Here is a 20,373-nt window from a genome sequence, read left to right as displayed (position 1 = left end):
GTTTTCCTCTGTATAAGGGAGTCCTAGGGCATGAGATGTGTTTGGTCTTTAGAGTGTCAGTCACCACAAGACCCTCCCCTTCTCTCTACTCACTTTCCCAGGGATTCCACCTCTTAGCCTCCAGTCAGGCTTTGTCACAAGTGCTTGGACCTTAATTTGAGGCAGCTCATGAGCTCCTAGCTTTGCAAACAGCAGGGTAATATTTCCAAATTATCATCCTGCTCTCCCACCCGCCTGCCAGCCCCAAAGAAAGCACCACATGTGCTTTTCCAGCCTCAGTTCTCCTTCTAACTTTCCAGCTTGACTTTCAGCCTTTAGTTGGGCACTGGTGCCCAGTGGTCTGCCCACAGCAGCGGCCAGCCCACTCCAGGATATTCATCTCCCGTCTTTGCAGTGGTTCACCCTGCGTGGTTCCTCAAACAAGCTCACTAGACCAGCCTGCGTTTCCCAAGATTTCCCATGCAGGTGCCTCTTTGCCAAGGTCCATTTCTTTGGTCTCCTGGTTGGTTTGCCACCAACGTTGATTTGTCAACTGGGGGCAAAGACCCCCAGACTGAAGAAAGAGGCAACCACTCTAGATTGGAAGGTGGCAGGTTTAATAAGCAATGGGAACTTCCCAGACATCCAGTGGTTTAGACTAAGCCTTCCAGTGCAGGGGTGCAAGTTCAATGCCACATGCCATGGAGTGTGGCCAAAAAAGTTTTGTTTTTGTTTTTTAAAAAGCAAGGGAACTTAACATACAAGGCTTGTCATGGTGGAGAAAGAAGAGTAGATCTCTGCAGCCGCCCACCAGAATCTCCAGGTTTCTACAGGGGCCTTAACTGGGTTCAGTCACCTAAACCATCCAGGTGGTCTCAACAACATGTTACCCTCTCAAGGCTGCATGCTTGAAATAGGTCCCACTGGAGGAATCGTGGGAAGACTACATTCCAAGGACACAGGAGGGGTGAGCTGCCTCTGATTGCCCAACTCCAGCTCAGGGGTCAATTGGCGGTGACATCCTCCAGAGAGCTCCTCCAACAATGATTCTGTAATCATGTGAAACAATGTGTCCAGATGTTTCAGGGAATTGCCTCACAGTCTTTGTGGTTTGCTTCCTCAACTGGGTCCTCTCTTTTTTAAACTTTTATTTTTGGCTGCACTGGGTCTTCATTGCTGTGAGGGCTTTTTCTAGTTGCAGTGAGTGGGGGCTGCTCTCCAGTTGCGGTGCATGGGCTTCTCATTGCGGTGTCTTGTTGCAGAACAAGGGCTCTAGGTTCAAGGGCTCAGTAGTTGTGGCACAGGAGCTTAGCTGCCCCTTGGCATGTGGAATCTTCCTGGACCAGGGATCAAACCCGGTCCCCTGCATTTGCAGGCAGATTCTTAACTACTGGACTGCCAGGGAAGTCCTGGTTCCTCTCTTTAAAACCCAACTTAAGATATCTCTGCAAGAAAACTGGTTTCAAGGCCTTTGTGGCACTAAAACTCTTCCATCATTGACTTCAGGACCAGATCCAGGTTCTGTGAGGCCAGAAGCTTGTACACTTTGAGAGACCTCTTTATGACAAAAAACAAAATTAAGTGTGCAAGTGAGCATTTATTTAGTATGGGAACAAAAACCACAGCACATTACTGTGGATCTTGGAAACTGGTTTCGCTCTGTTTTGAGACCGCCCTGGACAATTTACCTGAAATGTTCCTAATGGCAACCTGGCTTTGTCTTCCCACCGAGACTACCAATTCCAGCCTCTCCGGCACTCTTCGCATGCTAAGTCACTTCAGTCGTGTCCGACTCTTTGCGACCCTATGGATTGTGGCCCACCAGGCTCCTCTGTCCAAGGAATTCTCCAGGCAAGAATACTGGAGAGGGTGGCCATTTCCTTCCCCAGACCAGCACTCTTTCAGTTCAGTTCAGTTCAGTAGCTCAGTCGTGTCCAACTTTTCGACCCCATGAATCGCAGCATGCCAGGCCTCCCTGTCCATCACCAACTCCCGGAGTTCACTCAGACTCACATCCATCGAGTCAGTGATGCCATCCAGCCATCTCATCCTCTGTCGTCCCCTTCTCCTCCTGCCCCCAATCCCTCCCAGCATCAGAGTCTTTTCCAGTGAGTCAACTCTTCGCATGAGGTGGCCAAAGTACTGGAGTTTCAGCTTCAGCATCATTCCCTCCAAAGAAATCCCAGGGCTGATCTCCTTCAGAATGGACTGGTTGGGGACTCTCAGGAGTCTTCTCCAACACCACAGTTCAAAAGCATCAATTCTTCGGCGCTCAGCCTTCTTCACAGTCCAACTCTCACATCCATACATGACCACTGGAAAAACCATAGCCTTGACTAGATGGACCTTTGTTGGCAAAGTAATGTCTCTGCTTTTTAATATGCTATCTAGGTTGGTCATAACTTTCCTTCCAAGGAGTGTCTTTTAATTTCATGGCTGCAATCATCATCTGCAGTGATTTTGGAGCCCCCCAAAATAAAGTCTGACACTGTTTCCACTGTTTCCCCATCTATTTCCCATGAAGTGATGGGACCAGATGCCATGATCTTCGTTTTCTGAATGTTAAGCTTTAAGCCAACGTTTTAGCCTCATGGTAAATTCTCGCCACTGAGTCTCCACCCCCAGCCCCGCTGCCTTTTCTTCCGCCCACAGGGACCATTCTCTGGCAGCTCTACTGAGCTCACACGCAGAGCTCTCCTCTTCTTCCTCCTCTCTTGGGAACACTGTCATATCACTGGTTCTGGGTGATGTGGAGAGCACTGCACGGGAGCCACGACACATGGCCTCTGTCCTTACCTCCCTAGATGTCCCTGGAACATACAGGGCCTCAATGTTTCCATCTGTGAAATGGGGACTTGGACAGAACTGTTCCGTGACCAGATCCTTAGATTGGGAGGGCGTCAGGAAGGCTCTGGGGACGCCGAGCCCTAACTTAAATGCTACCCTATGACACATCCCTCCTCTGTCCCCGCGATGTATATTAAGCAGGAAAGCCAGGTGTTAGTTCCGCCTTTGCCGCTGTCTCCCGAGTGACCTGGCTGAAGCCAGTCTCTTCTCTGAGAGTCTGAAGGGCACCCGTTAAGCAGGCTTTCAAGCCCGTTGTGTCCGACTCTTTGCGACCCCATGGAGTGTAGCCCGGCAGGCTCCTCTGTCCATGGGACTCTTCAAGCAAGAATACTGGAGCGGGTTGCTGTTTCCTTCTCCAGCCGCTTTGCCCCACTCCGCCCAGTTTCCGTGAGGTTGGGTTTTGCAAACAAGTTTTCACGCACCTCCCACGCCTCAGAGCTCCGCCCCTTTGCAACCGCAAGCGCCCCACCCCGCCCCGCCCGCCTTCAAATGAAAAATCTCGCGAGAATCCCTCACCGAACCGAAGCTGAGATTTTTGGCCTTTCTTAGGTTCCGTAGTTTCGAGTCACAGCTCCGGAACTTGTATTAACGGGTCGTGGTTGGGGAAGCCTCCGCGGTAGTGCAAGCGGAACCAAAGCCCGGAGGTCTCAGTAAGTAGGACCCGAGCTTGAGTGTCCTCTTTTAGTCCCCTCCTCCAATTCCTTGAAGATGCTGGTGCAGCTCAGCAAGAACGCCCGGGATTTCTGGATCCCCAGTCTTACGACGCAGGGGCTTCTGTCCAGTTCCTCTCCCCACCCCAGGATTTTGATTCAATTCAGCGAATTCACCGCTCTGAGAGATGATAAAACCGAGATTAGAACACAGCCCGGAGGCGCCATTTACCAAGCGCTGTCCCCTTCCCCAGGTTCCTCTCGATAGGCACTGAGAACCCCGTCCCTGCTCCAGGTCCCCCTCTCTTGGGCCCGAGTCCCCCTACAGTTTTCGGCCTCAAACACATACTACCCATTCACCCTCGCCTCGTCTCCCCGACTGTCTGCAGGCCTGAGAAGGATGGCCGTATTTCGGTCGGGCCTCCTGGTGCTGACAACGCCGCTGACTTCCCTGGCCCCTCGCCTGGCCCCCATCCTGTCCTCGGCAGCCCGGCTGGTGAATCACACCCTCTATGTACACCTGCAGCCGGGCATGAGCCTGGGCGGCCCGGCTCAACCCCAGTCCAGCCCCGTGCAGGCCACATTTGAAGTTATCGATTTCATCACGCACCTCTACGCAGGCGCCGATGTCCACAGGCACCTGGACGTCAGAATTCTGCTGACAAATATCCGAACCAAGAGCTGTCTCCCTCCCCTACCCACCTCAGTCCAGAACCTGGCCCACCCGCCGGAAGTGGTCCTGACTGACTTCCAGACCCTGGATGGAAGCCAGTACAACCCGGCCAAGCAGCAGCTCGAGCGCTACGCCACCAGCTGTTACAGCTGTTGTCCGCAGTTGTCTTCAGTGCTGCTGTACCCAGATTATGGGCCTGCAGAGCCCCCCGCGGGGTCCCTGGGCGTCCACCTACCCTCCACCATCAGGCCAACCTCCCCTGTGGCCAGGTCTGCAAAGCAGCCGGTGCGTGGCCACCGGCGGGGGGCTGTGGGCGGCACCTTTGACCGCCTGCACAATGCCCACAAGGTGTTGCTCAGTGTCGCCTGCATCCTGGCTCGGGAGCAGCTTGTGGTGGGAGTGGCAGACAAAGAGCTGCTGAAGAGTGAGTGACAAGAGACTCCGGATCGGGGCGACCTTACCCTCCCCCCGCAGGCCAAGACTAAGGAAGGGGCGCCATCCAGTACTTCCCACCCCTCCTAAATGTCACAGTGCCTGGGGCTCAGTTCACACTAAGGGGATATGTTAACTGAATAAATGCAGATTTTTTGGTGTGTGGACTAGTCACCATTCAATCAGGATCCCCCAGATGTGGAGCCAAAGAATCTGCACTTTTAAACAAGTTCTCCAGGTGATGAATCCTAAAGTCTGAGCCCCTGGGAATAAATGGATGAGTAAGTTATAGGTAGCAGTGCCAGGGGCAGTAAGAGGAGCCTCTTGAAATTCTCTCACTCTTGGAATTCTTAATCTCACACCTCCTGGCACTGCCAGTTCTCTGCACATGTGCCAGCCCTTGCAGCAGTACTGTGCTTGCCTGCTGCCTCCTCCTCATAGGCCCCTTCGTCCTGCCCCCACCTCCCCTCTGGAGATGGGATGCTTAGGGACACTCTTCCCCGGTAAGAAGATCTCACTGTTCTTCTGGGCTCCTTCCCCAGGCAAGTTGCTCCCTGAGCTGCTCCAGCCCTACACAGAACGCGTGGAACATCTGAGTGAGTTCCTGGTGGACATCAAGCCCTCCTTGACATTTGATATCACCCCCCTGCTCGACCCCTATGGGCCCGCTGGCTCTGACCCCTCTCTGGAGTTCCTGGTGGTCAGCGAGGAGACCTATCGTGGGGGGATGGCCGTCAACCGCTTCCGCCTTGAGAATGTAACCCCTGAGGGCAACTGGCAGAGGGAATGGAGGGGGATGGGGAAGGCCACTGGGGGCTGTTGGAAGTACCGTGACCCCAGAGGAGGGAAGAGAGGGCTGAAGGTGGTGGGAAGAGGCAAGGAGGAACTGGTTCCCACCTTGCCCTCTGAGGCAAGCTCCACCTCTGGGGTAGGCAGGGGAGGAGCTGATCGATTTGTCTTTGTCCATCTCATCCCTCCTCTCTCCTCACTCTTCCTTTGCTTCAGGACCTGGAGGAGCTCACTTTGTACCAGATCCAGCTGCTGAAGGACCTGAACCACAAGGAGAACGAGGAGGACAAAGTCAGCTCCTCCAGCTTCCGGCAACAAATGCTGGGAAACCTGCTCCGGCCTCCATATGTAAGCCCCCACCCCCCCACCCCCATGTGGGTGGGCTGGGATTGCTGGAGAGGAAAGACTGAACGGTTCAGCCTCCATCCTGAGTCTGGGGACCCTAGTAACTGGGGTTCTCTCTTGTGTACATGTAGAAGAGGCCAGAGCTCCCCCCAGGTTTCTACGTGATTGGGCTGACGGGCATCAGCGGCTCTGGGAAGAGCTCAGTAGCTCAGCGGCTGAAGGGCCTGGGGGCGTATATCATTGACAGTGACCACCTGGGTCACCGGGCCTATGCCCCGGGCGGTCCTGCCTACCAGCCGGTGGTGGAAGCCTTTGGAACAGGTAATACATGGGGAGGACTGGAGGTGGCCTGAAGCAAGGAGGTGGCCTGGCCTCCTTGCCCACTTCTCCGTCTCTGTCGTCCAGATATTCTCCATAAAGATGGCATTATCAACAGGAAGGTCCTAGGCAGCCGGGTGTTTGGGAACAAGGTAAACACACACCTCTCCAAGGGCTCTGCAGCTACTGCCAGACCCGGAGGTGGGGACCCAGTGAACCTCCCTGTTCTGGCCCCAAATGCTAGTCTCCACCACCTGATCCCCACCACCTGCTCCCTCGGGCTGGCTCCATCTCTGGGGGAAGGTGAACTTGGTCCACCCCTTCCATTCCCTTCCTTAGAAGCAGCTGAAGATACTCACGGACATTATGTGGCCAGTTATCGCAAAGCTGGCCAGAGAGGAGATGGATCAGGCTATGGCTGAGGGTAAGTGAGCAGCCCAGGGAAACAAGTGGAGAAGATTCTCCCCCCAGAGCTCCCCCACCCTAAATCAGACCATCCACTTTCCCTGGGACTACATTTCCTTGGCTCTATGACTGGTAGCAAGTGGTGGGGTGCTGCTGGCAGTGACTGGGGTCTCCCCACAGGAAAGCGTGTGTGCGTGATTGATGCCGCCATGCTGCTTGAAGCCGGCTGGCAGAACATGGTGCATGAGGTGTGGACGGTTGTCATCCCTGAGACCGAGGTATCTGGATCCCACCCCCACTCCATCACTGTAGCCCGGTTCCTGCCCAGAACCAGTGGGCTGACGAATGCCCTGTCTGCCCAGGCCATACGACGCATCGTGGAGAGGGATGGCCTGAGTGAGGCTGCGGCTCAGAGCAGGCTGCAGAGCCAGATGAGTGGGCAGCAGCTTGTGGATCAGAGCCATGTGGTGCTGAGCACCATGTGGGAGCCGCATGTCACCCAGCGCCAGGTTGGTGCCCAGGAAAAAGCTGGGTTGTGGGAGTCTCAGTGAATACCCATCTGACCCTGTCCCTGTTTTCTTCCTGACATTCCGGCCCATCCCAAGGTGGAGAAAGCCTGGGCCCTCCTGCAGAAGCGCATCTCTGAAGCACCATCAGGCCCATGACTAACAGAATTCTCTGTGGGGTCAAAGTGGCCCCTGGAGCTGAGGAAATCCAGCTGTGAAGAGGAATGGAACCTTGAAGCTCACTCTAGCCTGGGCCTAGAGGGCTCTAAGCTAAGCTGGGCAGGGCAGGGCTGGGCCCGCTGGACACAGGAAGCCTACCCAGCTTGCCAGTGTTTGGCCAACACTGAGGATGCAGCTCACGCGGGTGCAGGTCCCCGGCGTTGTTCTAGTCCCGCTCTTGTCCACAGGTCTTTGGTACCCATGCTGGGCTGGGGCCAGGGCAAACACTGGAACTTGTAACAGAATTAAAGGTGAATGTTGCCATGGTGTCTGCTTCCTGCTTCAATGACTCTGGGTATCTTTGTGACCCTTGAACCCAAGTGCAAGGCCCAGGCCTGAGCTGGAAGCCAGGAGTGCAGTGGTTAAGAGTGTGGCTTCTGAATATAGCCAGACTAAGGCCAGCACTGGCCCTGTCACTGGCTAGCTGTGCACTTCTGGATAAGTTCTGGACTTTCCTGGCACCTCAGTTTCTTTAGCTTACAAAGTAGCGTAATTTGGCTAACAGGCTCTTTCTTAATTCCACAAGTATCCTGCCAGACTCTGGGCTGGGTGTTGGAGGAGCTTCCTTCAACAAGCCACTCGAGCCTCTGGCGGGGTCGGAAGAGGTGGCCACAGTGCAGGTCCGGGAAACTCGTCCGGTCCCGGGAGCCCGCTGGGCACGGCGGTGCGCCTGCGCTGCGATATTATGCGGACAAGCCTCTTAAAGGGACCCCGTTTCACAGAATGTGCTTCATGTCGCGGCCGCTGGAACATCTACCCTGAGCAAGAGCAGGGACTAGCAAGGAGGCTGGCCCCGAGGCCACCAATGTCAGCTCCGACAGCAGGCGGGGCACCATCTAGGCTAGGCTGCAGCCGGGCGTGGGGGTTGTCCTCCCGTTCACGCATGCGCAGCCGCCCCGCCCCCGCCACTGGGCTGCGGGTTGGTGGGTTTGGGTCACGTGAGCGCACTTCGCCTCTTCCTCCAGGCCCGGGGCCCGCCTGCTGGCAGGTTTCCGGTTCGGTGGGTCGGACATGACGGAACCGGGCGCCTCTCCGGAGGACCCCTGGGTCAAGGCAAGCCCCGTGGGCGCGCACGCCGGCGAGGGGAGGGCGGGTCGGGCTCGAGCATGTAGGGGGTCTGGAAGACTAGGGGACTCCCTGCAGTCCCCAGAGCTACCCCCGCTCCTCGGGCCCTGGGGCTGCAGAGAAGACAGCTCTCACCCTGTGTGTGCCAAGGTGGGAAGACAACTGAGGCGTGTGCGCGCGGTTGTGAGGGGACGGGACTGGAGGGCTGGGGGCGTGGAGTGGGCGGACGGGGTCCTGCCGAGGCGCGGCGCTCTCGCGGCCTAGCCGCTCTCGGCTTGGGGGGAGTCCTGCGATTGCCCGCGCACCCCAAGTGTGTACGTATGTGTGTCTGTGTGTGTGTACACGCGTGCGGGGGCGGAGGAGGCCTGACGGGCTTCTCCCTTGCTCGGTGCCGCAGGTGGAGTATGCCTACAGCGACAACAGTCTGGACCCTGGTGAGTGCCTCTCCCACCCTCTTCACTTCTGGAGGGACATTGCCACTTCAGCCCGATGGATTCGAGAGGCCTTGGCAGCCACACCTGAGCACAACCCACCGTCCCTGAGCTGAGCGGGCCTGAGCAGCGAGGGAGGCTCTGGAGGACAGGGGCAGGAAGCATCAAGGGTGACACCTAGTTCCCTCTGCCCTGGAGCAGGGAAGTGATGGAAACAGGGCCAGCTGGTCACTCTCCATCATCACGCCCAGATGCCGCTTTGTGAGCCAGGAGGTATCCTTGCAGGCCTGTGGAGCAGTGTAGACTAGGGAAGGGAGCCCTGCGGCATGGCGCGACAGGAAGTGGGTGGCCCAGGATGGCTGGCTTTGGGGTTGAAGGAGAGAGGTCAGCATTTAGGGCTCAGGAAGCCATTGGGCCCACAGGTGTCTGAGAGCCTAGCAGAGCCCCTCCCCCTATTCTATTCCTTAGTGATTGGAGCCTCTCTTTTTCCAGGGCTTTTTGTAGAAAGCACCCGCAAGGGGAGTGTAGTGTCCAGAGCTAATAGCATCGGTTCCACCAGTGCCTCTTCTGTCCCCAACACAGGTAGGCGGCAACATCCCCCCACCCGGGGAACCAGATGTGCCTTCATTTTAGTCTTTTTCTTAGACAGGGCAGCTCCTGCCTTCCACATGGGGGCGCTGGAACCCTAGTTCTAGACACAGGGTTTCACCCTCACGTCATCTAGGGTATTAGGTTCTCGTATCCATCCGCCATCTCTGGGCACCAGGTTCTTCCCAGCTGGGGAAAGTGGGCTAGCTGGGCCCCACTGGGCCCCAGAATGACCTCTTCCTGCCCCCAACCCTGAGCGTAGATGACGAGGACAGCGATTACCACCAGGAATCCTACAAGGAGTCCTACAAGGACCGGCGGCGGCGAGCCCACACTCAGGCCGAGCAGAAGAGGAGGGACGCCATCAAGGTGATTGGGGGGGCCCGCACCTCAGGGAGCGCCTGCACACTTCAGATCCACTCTGCCCTGGCCCCGTCAGGCAGTCCCAAGCAAGCTTGGGGGCAGCAGCGAGTCTAGGCCCTGGATGTGAACTTCTCCCTCCTTTCTACCCCTCTGAGTGAGCGAGCATGGAACTTGGTATCGTGGAAGAAAAGCTGCGTGCCCACTTGTCTTGGCCCCTCGTAAAGGCACCCGTTTCCCCTGCTCTCTCCACAGAGAGGCTATGATGATCTACAGACCATCGTCCCCACCTGCCAGCAGCAGGACTTCTCCATTGGCTCTCAGAAGCTCAGCAAAGCCATCGTGCTGCAGAAGAGTATGGCCCGGAGAGCGCTGGAGGGCTTGCAGCCAAGGGGGCTGTGAGAAGGCTGGAGCCTCAGAGCTGCTTTTGGCCTGGCCCCGGTGGGATGGTTGTAACGAGGTGGGGGGCGGGAAGATGGGGTCTGGAGGGAAGGGGAGTCAAAATCCGCCTCGTCCTTCTGTTGAGACGTCCTCTCTGCCCACCCCCTTGTCCGGCCCCCACTCCAGCCATTGACTACATCCAGTTTTTGCACAAGGAGAAGAAAAAGCAGGAGGAGGAGGTATCCACGCTCCGCAAGGATGTCATGGCCCTAAAGATCATGAAAGTGTAAGGAGGGTGTTGGGTTGGGGGAACCGAGGCATCTGGTTCTGAGGGGACTCTGAGGCCTCTTCACTTCACACCCTGCCCTTCTTCAAAGGCCACATCAGATGATACTCTTACTCCCTTGTGTGGTAGACACCACTTAATCCCAACTAGCAAATAATACTCTGGAAACACCTGTGGGATTTACTGAAGGAAAGGTTGGAGGGGGTAGGCCATCACTGCTGACCTAGAAGCTGATGTTGAATCCATCCCACAAGTTCGCTGGGAATCTCCTTCCCCAGGGAGCGTGGAGGGTAAGCGCTATCACTCTTCCGGAGCCAGGAGAGCAGCTTCAGCCCCTTAGGCCTGGCCTGCTCGATTTCAGGAACTACGAGCAGATTGTGAAGGCGCACCAGGACAACCCCCATGATGGGGAGGACCAGGTCTCGGACCAGGTCAAGTTCAACGTGTTTCAAGGCATCATGGACTCCCTCTTCCAGTCCTTCAATGCCTCCATCTCCGTGGCGAGCTTCCAGGAGCTGTCGGCCTGTGTCTTCAGCTGGATTGAGGAGCACTGTAAGCCTCAGGTACGGGGCGCCAGTAGTCACAGGGTCAGGGGCTCTTCGCTCAGGCAAAGTGACCCAAGCTGTGGTTTGTTCAGAGACAGGGTAGCAGCTTTTAGGTTTCTTGAGGGTATTTTTTCAACTTGTATTCCTGTTTCCCTCTTTGCTTTCTAGCCCAGATATTCCTGTGGAGGCTTCATTTTGCAAGAATGATCTGAGCACTCACTCATGCAAGGCCTTTGTTTAGTTCACATGGTGGCAAGTAACAGCAGTGCCTCAGGCACTGCTTAACTGCCCAGCAATTGAGCCCGGATCACTTGCAGCACTAACCTTGGGATTTTGGGAAAAGATTTAAGGCCCCAACCCCTAGGCCCCCTACAGTAGTTTTCCTTGGGATTTCTAATTATTTGTAATAGAGAGTGTGTTAACAGTTGACTGAGTCTTTTGCTTTTGAGGTCTGGTTGCTTTTACTGAGACTTGACTTGTATCTGAGATTTCTTTTTTGTTTCCCCACATTTTTTTCTATATAATTTTAAAAAGCGACTCTACATTTCCAGTTATCACAAAATATTGGCTGTATCCCTCATGTACAGTAGTACCCCCAATTGTTTGTACCTCCCATTCCCCCACCCTGATGTTCCCCCCAACCCCCATTCCCGACTGGTAACCACTAGTTTGTCCACCATACTGTGAGTCTACTTTTTTGTTATATTCACTAGTTTATTGTAATTTTTTTAGATTCCACTTTTAAGTGAAGTCGTATAGTGTTTGTCTTTCTCTGACTCATTTCACTTAGCATAATGCTAAGTCCATACATGTTGCTGAAAAGGCAAGTCTTCATTGTCTTTTTAACTGAGAAATATTCCATTGTGTTTGTGTACCACATTTTTACTCATTCATCTGGGGTTTTTCTGATTTTTAAGTTTTATTGAAGTATAGTTGATTTACAATATTAATTCCTGCTGTAAGCAGTGACTTGGCTATAGTCATTCTTTTTCATATTCTTTTCTACTGTGGTTTGTCACAGGTAGTAAGTTTCCTGTGCTATACAGTGTGACCTTATTGTTTATCCATCCTACGTGTAAGTTTGTCTCTGCTAATGCCAAACTCCTTCTCTCCTGTTTTTCGAATATATACACGTTTGGTTTTTTTCACACACACACACTGAATTAGTGTTTTTGTTTTTCGAATATACACACATATTTGGTTCTTTTCGAACATATACTTCAGGGTGGAAGTGTCAGATCATTTGGTAGCTCTTTTAGTTTTTTGAGAAATCTCTATTATGATTTTCCACAGTAGCTGCACCAATTTACATTCCCACCAGCAGTGTGCAAGAGTCCTCTTTTCTCCACATCCTTACCACCGTTTATTATTTGTGTTCTTTTTGATGATAGCCATTCTGACAGGTATGAGGTGATAGATGATTGTGGTTTTGATTTACATTTCTCTGATGATTAGTGATGTTCAGCATTTTTCATGTCCCTGTTGGACACCTGTAGTTCCTCTTTGGAAAAATGTCCTTTCAGTTCTTTGCCCATTTTTGAATTGGGTTGTTTTCCAGGGATATTTCTTGGCCACACCATGTGGCTTGTGGGATCTTAGTTCTCTGACCAGGGGTTGAACCTAGGCCACAGCAGTGAAAGCACCGAGTCCTAACCAGTGGACCACCAGGGAATTCCCTAGTTGTTTTTCTGATGCTGAGTTGTTATCAGCTGTTTATATATGTTGGATATTAACCCCTTATCAGTCATATCATTTGCAAATATTTTCTCCCATTCAGTAGGTTGTCTTTTTGTCAGTGGTTTCCTTTGCAGTGTAATAGCTTTTAAGTTCAACCAGGTCCCATTTAATTTCCTTTAGCAGATGGATCTAATAAAATATTGCTGTGATTTATGTCAGTCTTCTGCATGTGTTTTTCTCTGGGAGTCTTACAGTATCCAGTCTTACTTTAGGTTTTTTATCTATTTTGAGTTTTTGTATATAGTGTTAGAGAAGGTTTTACTTTCATTCTTTTACATGTAGCTGTCCAGTTTTCCGAGCACCACTTATTGAACAGTCTTTTCTCCATTGTATATTCTTGCCTCCTGTGTTGTACATGAACTGACCGTGAGCGCATGGGTTTATTTTTGGACTCTCCTGTTCCGTTGATCTTTGTCTGTTTTTGTGCCAGTATCATACTGTTTTGACTACTGTAGCTTTTGTAGTAAGTATAGTTTGAAGTCAGGTCATATGATTCCTCCAGTTCTGTTCTTTCTCAAGATTATTTTGGTTATTCAGGGTCTTTTGTGTTTCCATACAAAATTTAAAGTTATTTGTTTTGGTTATGTGAAAAATGCCGTTAGCATTTTGATAGGGATTGCACTGAGTCTTTAGATTACCTTGGGTAGTATGGTCATTTTAACAATGTTGAGTCTTCCAACCCAACAACAGGTTATGTCTTTCTGTTTGTCTTCAGTTTCTTTCATCAGGATCTTATCGTTCTGAGAGTACAGGTCTTTGCCTCCTTAGGTAGGTTTATTCCTAGGTATTTTATTCTTTTTGATGTGATGGTAAATGGGATTGTTTCCAACATTTTTCTTTGATCCTTGTTAGTTTACAGAAATGCAAGAGATTTCTGTACATCAGTGTAGTACTCTACAACTTTACTGAATTCATTGTTGAGCTCCAGTAGTTTTCTGATGGCGTCTTTAAAACTTCCCATATTTAATGTCTTGTCATCTGCAAACAGTTTTATTTCTTCCTTCCCAATTTGGATTCCTTTTATTTCTTCTCCAATCAGTATAACTAAGAGTTCCAAGACTATGTTGAATAAAAATGGTGAGACTGGGCATCCATGTTTTGTTTCTGATTTTAGAAGAAATGCTTTCAGCTGAAGCCATGTCCCAAATTTTTATTGTAAAATGCCGTGAACATACTGCAGCATTGCAAGTTTTATAATGAACCCTCAAATACCCCCACCTAAAGTATACCATTGATCATTTCTGAATTTGCTTTATCACAGAGCAGTGCCTCTCAGCCTATTTTAGGGGCAGGTGCAAAGTAAACTATAGCCATCAGTGCTTTCCAGGGGCTTTTTTTTAAATGGCACTCTAAAGAGCGCTCCTGGCCCAGGCAGGTGTCTCTGAGCAGCCCTGTGCCCTCCTTGACTGTCATCTCTTTTTCTCTGTGCTGCCCTCGCCAGACCCTACGGGAAATTGTGATTGGCGTCCTGCACCAACTGAAGAACCAGCTTTACTGACCAGCTCTTGGAACCTGCAGAACAGCCAGCGAGAGGCTTTGAGTCTCCTACTTGGCCATGGAGCCACTGGGCTTATGAGAGTGGACTGTGACACTGCACACCAGTGAGCTGCTTTCTCCTCGCTGTTTGGCTCCCCAGCTTCCTCCATGCCCCTCCGCCTTCATTGGGTTGGTGGGGGGAGTATTATGAAAGCTTTAATTTATTTTATTTGACTGTAGATCTCAAAACTACCTATTCTTTCCCCCTCCCACAGAAGTTCTCAGGATAGAGGTCTGCTCTTGGCACCCTAAAGAGCTCCTGGCCTCTCCCCTTTTTTGAAGCCTTGAATTCCTGCTCATATTTGGTAACTACTATTTGCCTGTTTTGCTGTCTCTGGCAACACTGAGCCAGTGCAGCCATTTGGCAGTAGTTGGACGGGAAGAAAGGAGTAAGAGGAAGTACTCCCACAGCCATGAGGGGTGGAAGGTGGCCTCATGCCTAAGCTAGGGCTGCCTGGGCAGTCCAAGGTGAGGCCAGAGCTTTTTCTGGCCAACTCAGGGCAGGGCTGCCAGGTTCCTGCCCTTGCCCCCTACTCCACTGCCTCCCTGCTCTGGGTGGTAGAGGGAAGCAACCTCCCCACCCACTCCTGCCCTGTCCCCACAGGCAGTAGCAGTGCACAGCAAAGTCAAGTGTGACACAACACTACATATTAATAGTTTTTAATTTTTCTAAACAATGCAATTTTGCTAAAGTTACAATTTTGGAAAACTAACTGTCCTCCAGACTACTTGCAGCCTTTCTGTCAAGTGTATCTGGCTCTCTACCATCTCAGTGCTTCCTACATTTCTCCCAGGACTTGGGGTGGGGTGAAGGTGGGTAGAGGAGATTCTTTGAAGGCCTTCTGACTTGTAGAGCCCAGGAGAATCCTGGGAAAGGCCCTGGGCTTCTTGAATGCTGTGTATGGCAGCCTTTCTCTGCCCTTGTTCCCCAAGCTCCCTTTTGCCTTCCTCAGGTTTGATATTTGGGAGGTGTGATTATCCAGAGGAAATGAAATATTTTTATATCAAATTACAATAAATATTGCCAAATGCTGTCCTTTAGCGTTGTTCCACATCTAAGTGTTGAGTTTAAGCAGTCGACAAATGGCTGATGAAATGAGCATGCCCATCCTCTCTGGGCCACCTGCACTCCCTCCCTCCGCCCAGTACTCTGGTATGTGTTCAAAGGTGGGCACCACCAGGAACAACAAAAAGAGCCGACCTAAATACAGCAGCCAGTCCAGGACATCTGTTCCCAGTCCTGCCAGGGGAGCCTCTCAGGGATCTGGGAGCTTGACGTTGTGATCCTCATCCGTCTCTATCCCAACTTCCTCCTGTGGGGCAGTGAGACAAGGGAATGAGCCCACCTTGGATCAAAGTCCCAGGGGAGCAAGGGAGGGCAAGCACCACTTACAAAGAACTGCTTCTTGCTCTTGGGGTATCCTTCAAGGATGGCATCAGACAGCTCTGTGGCCTGAGAAGAAATAAGACCACCCCCTTTCAGATGCCAGTACTGGGCATGCCTGACGGGCCCCTGAAACGAGGCAGCTGTGTCCCCAGGGGCTGCTATAGTCCAGGGCCTTCCTAGAGCTCCCCTACACTTACCATCCTCTTGCGCCGCCTCCACTCCTTGTGGTACCTCTGCCTCTCCTTGTACACCTAGATGGGGAAACGGGTTCCTTTGAGCCCACAGCAGCTGCTGGGGTCAACCCTCCTCACTTCGAACCTGCAGAGGCAGCCTTCCCTGCTCCACCCCACTTCTAGCCCACCTGCTCTTTCTCTTCTGGAGTCACGTGGTTGGTGGCTGCTTTGATGTTCTTCAGTCTTTCTCTGTAGCCCGCACATTCCTTCTTTAGCTCCTGGATCTCTTTCTGCATCTCCGGTGTGGTCAGGGCACTAGTTAACTCCTTCAGCTCTAAAACCACAACTCCCTGAAGTCAGTGGCTACCCTGAGGTAGGAGACCAGGCCTCTATCTTGCTCTGGGCTCTCTCCATACCAGGTTCAGAATGGGTCCTATATTCTGGAAAGCCTCAAGAAAGACTAATGCTTACAGAACTACCAGTTTATTCCAGTTTTCTTTCCTCCCACATCTACAAACAGTTGGGGAGTATAAGTTCGAGTAGACTATTAGCTGTAGTCAATTAAATAGGCAGAATAAAGGGGAGGGTGGGAACTGTGTATTGATATCAGAGTAGGGAACGTAAATGTCTGTCTTGCCCATTTGTCTTCAAAAGCCATTAGTTGTTACACATTAAGTTGAATGTGACGCCTATGTTGTTGCTATTTTTTTTGCTAAGTCGTGTCTGACTCTTGTGACCCTGTGGACTGCAGCCTGCCAGGGTCCTCTGTCCATGGGATTCTCCAGGCAAGAATACTGGAGTGGGGTGCCATTTCCTTCTCCAGGGGATCTTCCTGACCCAGGGATTGAACCCCCGTTTCTTGCAGTGAATGGTGGATTCTTTTACCACTGAGCCACCAAGGAAGCCCATGATGCCTGTGGCAGCCTAGCAAAGGGATCTCCGCTGCGAGATGTCACTGCACTCAATAAATCCTGCACTTGGTAATTCCTGACCTCGGGACCAACCCTGACAGTAGGGGCACCTTCCAGGGGCCGCCAGTCCTACCAGCCTCCATGTGGCGGCAGCTCTGCTGCAAGCTCTGCACCTTAGCAGTGAGAGCCAAGATTTTGGCATCCAGGCCTTGGAGGTCAGCATCACTGACCACATCAAACTGGTCCTGCCAGAGACAAAAGGAAAAATAGAAGCAGGCTAATGGGAGGCACAAGAGGGGAACCCACATCTGGGAAGGCAATGTTCACACACACTTGAAAGTTTGGGGCTCCCCAACCCTCCAGAGGGTCCAGGAAGGTAGTGGGAGGGTACGTCTGAGCAGTCATTCAGTCTAGTACCTGTTTCCTCAAAAAGCTACAAGAAAGAACAAGTTGAAACCTGCTATTAGTCCTCAGGGGCTTTGAGGTGTGGGGTCCTGACTAATAGAACAGAAATAATCTTGCAGTTTACTAGCAAAACTACTCACTGGGCTGAAGGAGTAAAGAAACATTCTTCTAAAGGGGTTGATATCTAATTACAGGCTTCCACAGTAGTAAGAATCAAGAGGCCTGGTGGGAGGTATTCAGATAAGGACATCAGTGAGTCTGAGGCACCCCTTCCATGTGAGCAGCTGCTAGAAAAGGCCTGTGCTGGGGCTCAGGGGCCTCCTGTCAGTTGGTGATGGGAAGCAGAATAGAAAGAACTGGAATGCCACCCTGAGCAGTTTGGACTCTACAATCAAGTGCAGTAAACCATTAAGGCAGAAGGCAGCAATACAACCTGCAGGCCAAATCCTGCCAGATGCATGTTTTTGAAAACAAAAAATTTATGGAAACATAGCCATACCCATTCATCTACACACCAGGTATGGCTGGTTTTGCTCTACAATGGCAGACTTGAATGCCACTGACAGTTGTGTAGCTGCAACAAAAGACCACCAGCTCTGCAAAGCATAAAAATATTAACTGGCCCTTTACAGGAAAAAAAATCTGCCAACTTCTTTATGGACTCTTCAGTACAGCAGTAATATATAATGAAACCTACTTTAGGAAAATTAGCCTTGACAGTGGATGTTAAATCTTGTAGTGGTACTGAATAAAGGAAGATGGATGAGAAATGGGGTCTGCTTTAGAAGAGCTTCAGTTTTGTAATGGAGGCAAGTGAAAACAGAGGATGCCTCAAAGAGGTAAGTGCCTGAGGAAGGCAGTTAGTTCAGAGCAGTAAGGAAGGTTTCCAGAGGTGATGCCTGAGTGAAATCCTAATGGATGAGTAAGAGTTAGCTGGCAGAGGAAGAAGGGACTCAAAAACCCGGGCAGAGGAAGGACAACAAGCAAAGGCCACAGGGGTTAAATATATCTAAATGGGCTAGTATTGATGGATGGAGAAATAACCAGACAGGAGAGGCTGGAGCCAGGTCTCTGAGTGCCTTTTATCTGTTCTAAGGAGCACTGGAATTTTTGGTAGGGAAATGGCATGACTAAAGTTGCATGTACGTAGATTATTCTGGCTGCAATGTTTAAGATATGTGTAAGGAGCCCAGGCGATCAGGAGGATACTGCAATTGACGAACACCTGACCCACAGCAGTGGTGGCAGCTGGAAAGGAGAGGGAGTCAAGAAAGGGGAAACACCTGGGCTTGACGGCAGACTAGGTGTGTAAAATAAGGAAGAATAATTTCCCAGGGAATTCCCTGGTGGTCCAGTGGTTAGGACTCAGCGCTTTCACTGCTGAGGGCCCAGGTTCCATCCCTCGTTGGGAAATGAAGATCCCACAAGCTGTGTGGTGAGGCCAACCAAAAACAAAAAGAATGACTCCCCACTCTCTGGCCTGGGTGAAGAATTATTCGGTTAGGGAGAAGAACACAAGAGGAGCCGGTTTAGAGGAGACATGAAGCATTCTACTTTGGCAATATTGATTCTGATGGGTCTGAAGGGGGTCTGGGCCCCAAACAGAAGGAAAACAATTTGGCAGACTGGTTCTCATTCTAGATGACTGGGAATAAGAACTTCCATGCATAAATAGACCTCGATAGCAACAATTCAGGATCTTCTGTCATCGATCATATTTCAAGTCTGGAAATCTAGTGAAGTCTGGATGTCAGCAAAGGGAGTCCACACTTTGTCCTAAAGCTTGGCTGGGGCCCTTTCAATGGCCTAAGACGGGTGAATTTCACAGGATGCGTCAATTCTCCCAAATAGAGTTCATACTAGGGGCTGACTGACCTAATGCCGGGCTCTCATACATTTGTTTCCCTCACCTGGTCCGCAAAGTATATCTTCTGCTTGCCATACGTCTTCTCCTTGATTTTGCCTTGTTGGGCCAGCTGCTCCAGCGACTTCACCACCGCCTGACAGAGGCGAGAGGGCGGAGTAGTCAGGAGAGGGACTTTGGGAGCCGGAAGGATGTCACCAATGATGAGGGAAGCGCCCGACAAGCCTTAGAAAGCCCTGGGCTAAAATGGCAGCCTGGAGGTGCAGGACCCCGGGGGTCCCAGGGTCCCAAGAGAGTGTTCTCACCGTCTTGCCCAGCCCATGTTCCCGCTGCAGGTTCCCGAACACGTCCTGGGCACTGTAGGGCCGGTTCTGCTCCTGTAGGTACTTCAGCAGGATCCCGGAGGCTACGGAGAGAGACCAGGCAGGAAGCGGGTCCTTCAACCGACCCCTACCCACCCTCCTCCGGGTCTCCCAGCGCCCACGGCTGTTACCTCCCGCGGCAGCTTCTGACCGGCCTTTACTCATGGCTTTCCCGCCACCAAACTCCGAAAACCGGACGTTGTAGTTGCTCGGGGTAACGGCTCCTTCCGGCAAAGGGCAGGGCGGGCCTCAAGTGTGATTGGCTGGGGGCAGCCTTTGCGAGGAGCGGAGCGGAGCGGCCCTTCCCGGGCACCGTAGTTCAGCTCGGCCTGCTCTAGGCTAGAGTCCGGCTCCCGCACCAGCGGCCCGGGTCTCTGCTGGAGAGGTGGGGTGTACGCTTCGAACCTCTCCCTTCCTCCCTTCGGAACCACGGCTGTAGGGTATCACGCCTTGGAGTCTCGGGACCCAGTTCCAGCGGCCGCTGAGCACTCGTGACCTTGAGCTGGACTGAATATTTGAGTGGAAAGGAATCTCAGCATCAGCTCCCGCTGGGCAAGTGACTTGCTCAAGGTCACAGTTACCCAAAGGCGTGTCCCGTCCCACGGCCAAAGCCTTTCTCTCGGTTTTTATCTTTTGTAAAACGGGAACAAGAGGTGCTTGCGGGTGGTGGGGGGTTGTGAAGACTTAATAGAACGACGCTTAGGCGCCCTGCAAGGAATAACGCTGCGTTTGTTTGCCCGTTACCGAGCTTCTCACGCAGGGGGCGCTCAGCACATGCTGTGGTTGAAGGTATGGTTGGGAGGGGGCTGATCGTAAGCCACAAAGCTTGTAGAAGTTTCCTTTTGGCAGAGACAGTCTTACGGCAACACCTGACAGGTGCTTTCCATTCCTGCCCACAGTGGCCAGTGGGACAAAGCCTTAAAATAAGTTATTTCTAGTTTCTGAGGTCAGCTGAAGGCCAAAGAGCAGCTGTTGCTGCAGCTCAAACAATCCAGTGGGGCATGGTGCTACTTTTAAAAGCCTCTATTACCTCAAATCTCATTAGCCTTTGAAACCTGTACTCCTCTTCACACGTTTAGCGGACATTAAGAATTAGAAATGATGGAACTGCAGGTTAGATGCTGGCCAAGAGTGCCAATTATGCTATCTGGGCTCTTCTGGAGATGGGGGGGAGCCTCC

General features: G+C 51.9%; 3 protein-coding genes across 6 annotated transcripts; 2 read left to right on the top strand and 1 right to left on the bottom strand.

The window, feature by feature from the left end:
• Positions 1-3,373: 3,373 nt before the first annotated feature.
• On the top strand, positions 3,374-7,431 carry COASY (Coenzyme A synthase). Its single transcript, XM_040245292.1, has 10 exons — positions 3,374-3,476; positions 3,866-4,573; positions 5,124-5,338; positions 5,587-5,718; positions 5,847-6,036; positions 6,121-6,185; positions 6,373-6,457; positions 6,619-6,716; positions 6,801-6,947; positions 7,044-7,431. Exons 2-10 carry the CDS (start codon positions 3,877-3,879, stop codon positions 7,101-7,103), a joined length of 1,689 nt encoding a protein of 562 aa, XP_040101226.1. The 5' UTR covers positions 3,374-3,476; positions 3,866-3,876; the 3' UTR covers positions 7,104-7,431.
• Positions 7,432-8,046: 615 nt separating this feature from the next.
• MLX (MAX dimerization protein MLX) lies at positions 8,047-15,133 on the top strand. Of its 4 annotated transcripts, none has more exons than XM_040245338.1 (8): positions 8,047-8,216; positions 8,626-8,662; positions 9,152-9,241; positions 9,510-9,616; positions 9,863-9,962; positions 10,175-10,274; positions 10,636-10,837; positions 13,998-15,133. In XM_040245338.1, the coding sequence occupies exons 1-8, from the start codon at positions 8,175-8,177 to the stop codon at positions 14,052-14,054; spliced, it is 735 nt and encodes a 244-aa protein (XP_040101272.1). In that variant the 5' UTR covers positions 8,047-8,174; the 3' UTR covers positions 14,055-15,133. The 4 variants fall into 4 exon arrangements, with proteins under 4 accessions (XP_040101272.1, XP_040101273.1, XP_040101269.1 ...); XM_040245334.1 differs by having other exon boundaries at positions 8,123-8,378; XM_040245339.1 differs by lacking the exon at positions 9,152-9,241 and having other exon boundaries at positions 8,116-8,216; positions 13,998-15,128.
• Positions 14,737-19,927, bottom strand: LOC120867129 (PSMC3 interacting protein). The gene is made up of 8 exons (XM_040245351.1): positions 19,326-19,927; positions 19,138-19,238; positions 18,879-18,968; positions 16,697-16,808; positions 15,841-15,986; positions 15,677-15,730; positions 15,486-15,545; positions 14,737-15,405 (listed from the first exon to the last, which is right to left on the bottom strand). The coding sequence occupies exons 1-8, from the start codon at positions 19,357-19,359 to the stop codon at positions 15,349-15,351; spliced, it is 654 nt and encodes a 217-aa protein (XP_040101285.1). The 5' UTR covers positions 19,360-19,927; the 3' UTR covers positions 14,737-15,348.
• Positions 19,928-20,373: the final 446 nt, after the last annotated feature.

The sequence above is a fragment of the Oryx dammah genome, unplaced genomic scaffold (assembly GCF_014754425.2).
Source record: "Oryx dammah isolate SB20612 unplaced genomic scaffold, SCBI_Odam_1.1 HiC_scaffold_8, whole genome shotgun sequence".
In the NCBI taxonomy this organism is placed as follows: Eukaryota; Metazoa; Chordata; class Mammalia; order Artiodactyla; family Bovidae; genus Oryx; species Oryx dammah.
Note: the sequence above shows the minus strand (reverse complement) of the source record. Positions and strands in the feature narration are given on the sequence as shown.

What these genes read in the sequence shown, in the direction of transcription:
- COASY (XM_040245292.1), top strand. Translation starts at nt 3,877, where the DNA reads ATGGCCGTATTTCGGTCGGGCCTCCTGGTGCTGACAACGCCGCTGACT. An exon ending in ACCGCTTCCGCCTTGAGAAT is followed by an intron (nt 5,339 to 5,586) that starts GTAACCCCTGAG and finishes CCTTTGCTTCAG; the next exon opens with GACCTGGAGGAGCTCACTTT. An exon ending in ACCTGCTCCGGCCTCCATAT is followed by an intron (nt 5,719 to 5,846) that starts GTAAGCCCCCAC and finishes GTGTACATGTAG; the next exon opens with AAGAGGCCAGAGCTCCCCCC.
- MLX (XM_040245334.1), top strand. Translation starts at nt 8,175, where the DNA reads ATGACGGAACCGGGCGCCTCTCCGGAGGACCCCTGGGTCAAGGCAAGC. An exon ending in CGACAACAGTCTGGACCCTG is followed by an intron (nt 8,663 to 9,151) that starts GTGAGTGCCTCT and finishes CTCTTTTTCCAG; the next exon opens with GGCTTTTTGTAGAAAGCACC. An exon ending in AGAGGAGGGACGCCATCAAG is followed by an intron (nt 9,617 to 9,862) that starts GTGATTGGGGGG and finishes CTCTCTCCACAG; the next exon opens with AGAGGCTATGATGATCTACA.
- LOC120867129 (XM_040245351.1), bottom strand. Translation starts at nt 19,359, where the DNA reads ATGAGTAAAGGCCGGTCAGAAGCTGCCGCGGGAG. An exon ending in CTGCCGCCACATGGAGGCTG is followed by an intron (nt 15,987 to 16,696) that starts GTAGGACTGGCG and finishes TTGTGGTTTTAG; the next exon opens with AGCTGAAGGAGTTAACTAGT. An exon ending in AGAGCAAGAAGCAGTTCTTT is followed by an intron (nt 15,406 to 15,485) that starts GTAAGTGGTGCT and finishes ACTGCCCCACAG; the next exon opens with GAGGAAGTTGGGATAGAGAC.